The sequence below is a fragment of the Drosophila gunungcola genome, unplaced genomic scaffold (assembly GCF_025200985.1).
Source record: "Drosophila gunungcola strain Sukarami unplaced genomic scaffold, Dgunungcola_SK_2 000119F, whole genome shotgun sequence".
In the NCBI taxonomy this organism is placed as follows: domain Eukaryota; kingdom Metazoa; phylum Arthropoda; class Insecta; order Diptera; family Drosophilidae; genus Drosophila; species Drosophila gunungcola.
This window is the reverse complement of record NW_026453280.1, coordinates 177,195-185,249: the sequence shown is the minus strand read 5'-3', so window position 1 is coordinate 185,249 and position 8,055 is coordinate 177,195. Positions and strand designations below refer to the sequence as shown.

General features: G+C 39.6%; 1 protein-coding gene and 1 long non-coding RNA gene across 2 annotated transcripts in view; one reads left to right on the top strand and one right to left on the bottom strand.

Moving 5' to 3' along the window:
* The first annotated feature begins 4,540 nt into the window (after window positions 1-4,540).
* Window positions 4,541-5,512, top strand: LOC128265393 (uncharacterized). The gene is made up of 3 exons (XR_008268857.1): window positions 4,541-4,895; window positions 4,962-5,051; window positions 5,133-5,512. It is a non-coding gene; the product is annotated as an uncharacterized LOC128265393 (long non-coding RNA).
* A 2,118-nt stretch (window positions 5,513-7,630) lies between these two features.
* Window positions 7,631-8,055, bottom strand: part of LOC128265394 (protein argonaute-3) — a 150,214-nt gene continuing 149,789 nt past the window's right edge. The window contains exon 5 of the mRNA XM_053001376.1: window positions 7,631-7,834. Within this exon, the coding sequence (XP_052857336.1) occupies window positions 7,631-7,834 (204 nt within the window). The remainder of the gene's footprint in view (window positions 7,835-8,055) is intronic.

The window sequence follows — 8,055 nt, the reverse complement described above, 5'->3', positions numbered from 1 at the left end:
AGTGTCGATTAGAGATTCTAAATACGCACATTGAAAATGCTTAACTTTTGCAAAACCAAATAGAAGTGAAAGATACAAAAGATGTATACCGCGAAGGGTTGGAAGAGAGGGCCGTAATAACAAAGTCATTGCTGATTTCGATTTTAAATAAGTGCAAACAAAATAATATCGAGAAATCTGCTCCGCCAGCAAATCGCCCGCCTCAATGCCGTCTACCGAGCGTTGCTCTCCCAACTTTTAGATTGGGACGGGTCGCTACCAATGCAGTTGCTTACCTCTTGGGAGACGTTTAAAGCGACGCTTCTGCAGCTGCCTAAAATTAAGGTATCGCGATTCGTCAACACAGAAACGGGTTGCAGAAATTCAGGTGTGGTCGGAGAAAGCAATTTGAAGACACGTTTCCACGAAAGTCAACCCAGCAGACATAGTGTCCCGAGGATGTGACGTAGAGGAGATTATAACGTCGATTTGGTTCGGTGGGCATTCGTTCTTGCTCGACTCAGAAAATAATTGGCCTGTAAATAGACATTTCGAACTGCCGGCTGATGTAGTGTCGATGGAGCTACGCAAATCGGGACTATCTCTCGTAGTCAGCCCAGAGCAAAATTATATGCTTCAAAAAATAGAGTCATTTTCGCCGCACCTGAAGCTTCTGAGAGTGTTCGTTAGGTTTCCATTTTACTCGAAGGTGCAGAAAGGTGTCGAAGGCCTTTGAAAAAAGTATTTCGCCAAAAAAACTGCATTTCGCTTTTGAGAAAATTGTTGAGGCTATCCAATTTCACGAGTTCAGGTACGACATAAGTAAAATTCGGAAAAATAAACCGTTAGCAACGAATATTCAAAAGCTAAACTTCTAATCAGGAGAATTAATTAGATTGGTGTTCCTCGACATTGCTACGAGTTGGGGGTCGGTTATTGAGTGCTTGTACCCCGTACGAAGCCAAATTCCCGTTGTTGCTGTCTAAAAGCTCACAGCTCGTCAGATCCTCAAAAGTGCAGCTGAAGAGAGCGTACGTGTTTTGCGTGAGCTCTTGTGAATGTTTTAAAGCCAAATGAAAAAAATATATGCATGTAGAACATGCTAAAACAGTATAAATAGTTATTCAACTCAAAAAAATCAATGATTAATTAAAACAAGTGCACAATTATTGTATAATAGTGGCACGCTAAAAAAAAAAAAGCTCAATGAAAGGCGGGTACTTCTCCTAAATATAAACTCGCTTGCGAAGTGCAAAAAACGTCTAACTCGGATCTACTGACGGTCGATAGCCAAAGAGAACGGTCTCGCTCCCCCTCTCTACTTACTTTTACACCTTCTTCTACGGCGTGGAGTTCTCAGTGTAAAACCCCCCTACCATCAGACTCGACCACTGGCGCACCAACAATATGCAGTGGTAAAACTTCTGCAATTGCACCAAAAGAAATAGCAACAAATATAGCAACAGCAATTAACAGCAATTCGCGAAACCGACTGCAAATTCGTCAATTGCAGCGCCAAATTCAACGGCAACAAAAACTTTGACAACTAAACAAAACCAAAACAACATTCAACAAGAGGCCCTGGGCATACAGACCGTCGTTGATCGCTACATCCACATTAAGCGAAAGTTTAGACCGCAGAACACCGGAGTTGGTAACAAACCAAAAATAAACCGTTTCCAAAGAGACAACGAATTACCCGGGAGATCTAACGACAACAGATTTGCCCACCTAGCTAAAATTCAATCAGAACTGGGTCAAGAGGCCCAACCGAAAACCAGGCCCCCACCAATTTACATTAGGGAGAAAAGCTCGAACACCCTGGTCAACAAAATTGTTGCGCTGGTGAGGGACGGAAATTTTCATGTTTCGCTCGCCAAAGATAATATTCACGAAACCAAACTTTAGACCAAATCTAAAAAGAATTGCGAGTTGCGTAAAATACCTTGAGGAAGTTAAGAAAAACTACTACACGTACCAACTTAAAATGCAGCAAGGGCTAACAGGTTGTAATAAAAGAATCGATCCCGATGTAACCCCTAATGAAGTTATCGATGCCTATCAAGAAAACGGGTTTTCTGCAAAGAACGTTAGTAACATCATAAACAGAAACAAAAAGCCACAACCACTCTTCAAAGTAATTTGGTAATTTTTTTCTGTATCAATGTTCAACTTTTACTAGCCAAAAACGGTTGTCTAGGCCACCAAAACACGTTAAAATTGTTATAGAATCTATACCTGTTCTAGAGAACTCTGTCAAAACGTCTAAAAAAGTAATCAAATTAGACCTCATTTCCATAAAATCCGCCTACTCACTTCTTCGTGGAAAAAGTTAATATTGAAAGTTTTTGTAGTTCTTTTTTTTCATTTTTTAAAAATAGTTTTCTGATATGTGCAGCTCTTTGCCACCTTAGATTTACTTACATATGTGAATCATAAGGGCCCAGGACTCACGTCTTGGCGGTGGCTGCAATTCGAGTCCCTCCCGTCCCACACCCAGCCAACCACCCTCTCGTGCGGGACGAGTTTTACGTTTTAAAGTCTGTGTGTCCACATTTTTTGCTCGAAGCCTCTGTTACTTCTTTGACAACCCTCTCTACAAATTGCGTATGCGATGCAACGTTGGCTAATCGGACGCCAGGCATTTGGGCAAGCGGAGCTTCTATGATGCGTTGTAGTTCGATTTCCGTCAAGTTGGTGGTTATCGGTGGTTCGGAAATTTTTTCCTCGGGCCATTCGATCATCTCTGTATAATCATTTGCAGAGAAATTCAGGATCGGTGGGATGAATTTCCGGACGATAGTAGGGTTGCTGCGTTTGCGGGCCTGCAAAATTCGACGAACTGCTTGTTGCCGCACTTCTATCCTCTCGTCGTGTAACATTGCCACCAAAATATTTTCGTGGTGCGCGTGGAAAGCGTTATCTTGGAGAACCTTTTGTGCTACTTCTTTCAACTGCTTGGGGATAGTACGTAAAGCAATCATTGTATGCCATAGGATTTTAGAAGCGTTTTTTAAAGTGCCCTCACGTTTGATGCGGAACCATGAGGGAGCGTACACTGTCATCACGAACATTGTAAGATTCTTCAAATTGGCTAAAGTTTTTGGAGTAGAAACGTATAGTCTAAGTATACGGCTACCTGTGGTAAACCATCTTGCGTGATGCATCTTCCCAGGTTTTTTGTTAGCAAGCTCATCAGAGACTACACCACATGATACGGCTTTGCACATATCATATAGGTAGAGTTGGTCAGTGCTGAGCTTATTTTTTCTCAACTTCAGGAAGCTCACAGGGTATTGCTTTGAACCTCTTCATGGGCAAACTTTCGCAGTTTTGTAGCAATTTTCCAATAGGGCCCGAGAATCCAGTAGGTCCTGTAGTTGGACCGTCTATTTTCTCAATTACATGACGCAATGGCAATTCGTTAGTGTGCAATTGACAAATGTCCCACTGCAGAGGCCGCCCAAGTTCCTTTTCCATACGGCGGATAATGCCGTTGTGTATTCCTGAAATTGTTGGAGCACCGTCACATCCCACGAGTTTTAGCGTCAACAAATCACCATAGGTCTTTTCTTGTAGATAAGTCCAGATAGACTTAAGCTCTTCTTCAGCCCCATGAGATTCTGATACAACATGACCAAAATATTCATCACCGGGTTGTTTTACGAAGGATAAATGGTTTTCTTTAACAACTCTTTGGTGTTGCCGGCCATCACTCGTAGTTTCAATCGTAAGAATATTATCTTCGCGGCCGTCAAAAAATAAAGCTTCAATGGCTGTATCTCGACATTCTTTCTCTGTGACTTGACGCTGTGTTTTCGTCCTCTTGTCAATAATAAGTGGGCCTTTCGATGTAGATGGCATTGTTTTGCCAGAGGAAACCTCTGGCCGTGAAAGATCCTGGAGAAGAGATGATGCAAGAGATGCTGCAGCTCCACAATTCCAAATCTGTCACACTTGCTGGCAAAAGAGGTCAATCTAGGCAGTTTCACTCTAGATCTATCAGCAGATAAAGTCAGCGATATCACTGTCACTTGTTTCATCGTCACTAGCACACACTGAACCACTGGCTAACACATCTTCAATTGGTCTCTTGTTAACTCTGTTATCCTCGATGGCTTTCCTCTCTTCTCGTTTACGCAGCTTAGCAGTAGTTTTCTTATCCACCGGACCTATGATCATTTTCCGATTTTTACGCTGATCTTGCAAAAACTCCCTTTCCGCTGCTGGCACTTTGTTTTGCAAAGAGCATTTACAGATGGAGTGGTGGCACTTGCAGGCAGCTACATCAAACAACACTCTAAACTGTGCATGAAAAACAGAAACTTTTTTTTTGAAAGCATCACTCTCACTTTCTCTTTTAAATGACTTGTTTAGCTGTTGATAGGTAGAAACGTCATTTTTTAACAGTTGCTCCATTCTTGTAACGCTCACCACAGGAATGGAAGCCGATGACCAGACGTCAGTTACGCGTTTCAGCACTAAAGAAGCAGCTTCTCTAAAAGATGGGTTGTTACCTTTCTTATCTTCTTTTAATCCATGCCACACGTAAAAGTAATACTTTAAAGCATCCTCTCGAGTTGGCAGCATGCGCCCATTGAAATCTGTAGGATGCCCTAAAATGTTCAATGTAAGATTTCTTCGACATACACTCATGTCGATGTGGATAAATGCAGATAAACAGCTTTACTACGATTCACTTGTGAACTATTTGAGATACACAAACAAAACAACTGTAGAACAACAGGTCTACATACACACTTTTTTACGTTGACACGCAGAAGTTAGTATTGGGCCCTAACGATTCACACAAATAAATCTAAGGTGGCGAAGAGATGCAAATTTCAAATTATAATTCTCGAGAAATAAATGTAAAGAACACGCAATCTTTCGACATTAACTTTCAACAAGGTGAAGTAAGTAAACAGCGGATTTCGAAGAAAAACGGTCCGATTCGATTACTTTTTCCGACTTTTTGACAGAGTTCTCTAGAATAGGTATAGGTTTGACAGCAATTCATACATATTTTAGTGTCTGAGATACCACTTTTGACTAGTAAAAGTTGGAAATATGTAAGTAGAGAAAAAATTGCTAGAATTTGAAATTTTTCGTAAATATACCAAAATTTTATTATTTTTGTTGTCAATGCGCAGACGGAAGACATCGTCGCACAGCAATCGGATTTTGAACACGTATTCTGGACATGTTTAAGCCCTATTAGCGTTTCAAAGTCGAAAAAAAATTTTTAATGACCCGCCCTAATGCACAAACTGTCAGGAGTATGGAAACACCAGGACATACTGCTCACTCCGATCATTCTGTGTAGTTTGTGGGACTTTCACAAAGAAGACCCCCAAAAGAAGAAATGTGGAAACTGAGGAGGAAATCACACTGCTAAATACAGGACCTGTGTGGTCTACAAGAAATTGAAAAACCGCATGCGACGAGTGACAAACACGCGCTATCAAAATCCTCAAAACGTGTACACTTTACAAACACTTATTCAAAACCAGAACATAGTGTTACGGTTGCTTGTAGCTAAGCAGTCCAAATAAATGATTTAATGCAAATCTACGAATAACCATGGGGAACGCCTATGGCGTTTCCCACTTTATTATCGTGTCTGTCTGAATTGTTGGAAAAATGCACTCTGGGAGCACAAAATGTTATCCGGCAATTTAAAAGAATAACATCAGAAATTCGCACACACTGCATTCATCCCAGCACATCAATTTGGTTTCCGTCAAAGCCATGGAACAATCGAACAAGTTAACAGATTAACAGCAGAAATTCGCACAGCCTTCGAGTATCGGGAATACTGCAGCGCAGTATTAAGCTTACGATCGAGTCTGGCTCGATGGCCTCATGTATAAAATCAAAACAAACTTGCCAGATACACTCATAAGCTACTTAAATCGTATCTCTACAACAAAGACTTCGCAGTCAGGTGCATCACAACAACATCTGACGACTAAATTATCGAATCTGAAGTCCAGCATGGAAGCGTACTTGGACCTACTCTGTTCGTCCTATATACATCGGATATTCCTACGAACGGGCAGCTAACAACATCTACGTTCGCTGACAACACTGCAATCCTAAGCCCTTCTGGGTTCACAAACGGAACAACACAACTAGCCAATCACCTCAACGTAGTAGAGAGGTGGCTACCTGATTGGCGTATTAAAATAAATGAACAAAAATTAACACATTACGTTTACTCTCAACAGTCAGATTACTCTCAACGCAGATTCCCGAAGTCAACGAAATAACGTATCTCAGCGTTCACCTAGACGGACGACTAACCTGGAAAGACACATCGAATGCAAGAAACTACATCTAAAACTAAAAGACAGCAGCTTCCACTGGATCTTAAAGGCTCGAACGCCCTTGCGTCTGGACTACACGGTCCTGCTGTACAACTCCGCTCTTAAGCCCATCTGGACATATGGCTCCCAGCTTTGAAACACGAGCAACAGCAATATAGACATCATACAGTGCGCACAATCATGGTATTTTCGCAACCAAAACATCCACAGGGACCTAGGCTTTCTTGCAGTAAAAGCATCAACCCAAAAAAAAAATTTCGCATACATCATCTGAGAGGTGTTAATGCAGAGATCATATATATAGTCCGATATTTAGCCCGGATCCGTAAGTTCGGTATTTTTTGTTTGAACTGTTTGGTGGAAAGATCTAATATTTACTGGAAAAACCCGGGTGTATTACATTGATTAGATTGACTATGGGACCAAGATTATATATATTTATTCTTTACTCGTATAATGCCGTTATTTATAAATAAACAAAAAAGGAAGCAAACTTCGGCAAGCCGAAGTTCATATACCCTTGAAGCTATTGCAAAAATTAAATATTCTTGAAAACATTAAAATTATGATTGACTTGCATGTGTGTTTACATTGAAGCTATATGAAGCTTATTTGATAGTTCCTATGGCAGCTATATGATATCGTTTTCCGATTTTATTAAATTAAAAGCGTAATTCTGATATGTCAAATTATTAATTAGTCATAAAGAACTTGTAAAAAAAATTACAAAATTAATAAGTTAAATTTTTAAAATTTTTTTTTTAAATATTTTTTATTTTTCCTATGGGAGCTTTAAGTTAAAGTCGTCCGATTTTGGTGAAATTTAAACACCAAAGTTGTAATTTTTTTTTTTTCCGGTTGTATGCTATAGTAGTCCGATTTTGATGAAATTTAAATCGTAATTCTGAAATATTTAACCATTATTATATCTCGAAAAACTAAAAAAAAATTAAGAAACACCACAGTTATAATTTTTTTTTATTTGTTTTTCCGATTGTTCCTTTGGGAGCTATATGCTATAGTCGTCCGATCCGGCTCGTTCAGACTAATATACTACCTGCAATAGAAAGACAACTTTTGGGAAAGTTTCATGCAGATAGCTTTAAAACTGAGAGACTAGTTTGCGTAGAAACGGACGGACGGACGGACAGACGGACAGACTGACAGAAGGACAGACAGACGGACAGACGGGCATGGCTAGATCGACTCTCCTAGTGATGCTGATCAAGAATATATATATACTTTATAGGGTTGCGTTGCAAACTTCTGACTAAAATTATAATACCCTCTGCAAGGGTATAAAAATCATACTACTACGAATACTACGATTTCATAATCTTACCAGCAACAGAATTTCCCCGGTTGGATGAGTCATGATAGGAGTCGATACCGCAAACCATTACATTTTTAAAGGGTATTTTGACCGTCCATAACGATCCACCAATTTTACAGTTCATTTGTAACACAATTTTTTGTACAACAGAGCGATTTTTCGATTCATTTAATAAGGTCTTTGCATTTATAACCTAAAAAAAAATTTTAAAAATATACAAAAATTAAACATTAACAAATAAAAACAAGATAAAAATAAAACTTTGGCAAGCCAAAGTGATAGTAGTGATACTAAAACTTTACTATTTAATAGATCGAACCTGATTGTTTCAATATGAATCTGTATTCGCTTGGGAACAAGGCCACAGATCAGTACCCCGCATTGCTCGGATCATTAATATTTCATATCAAATTA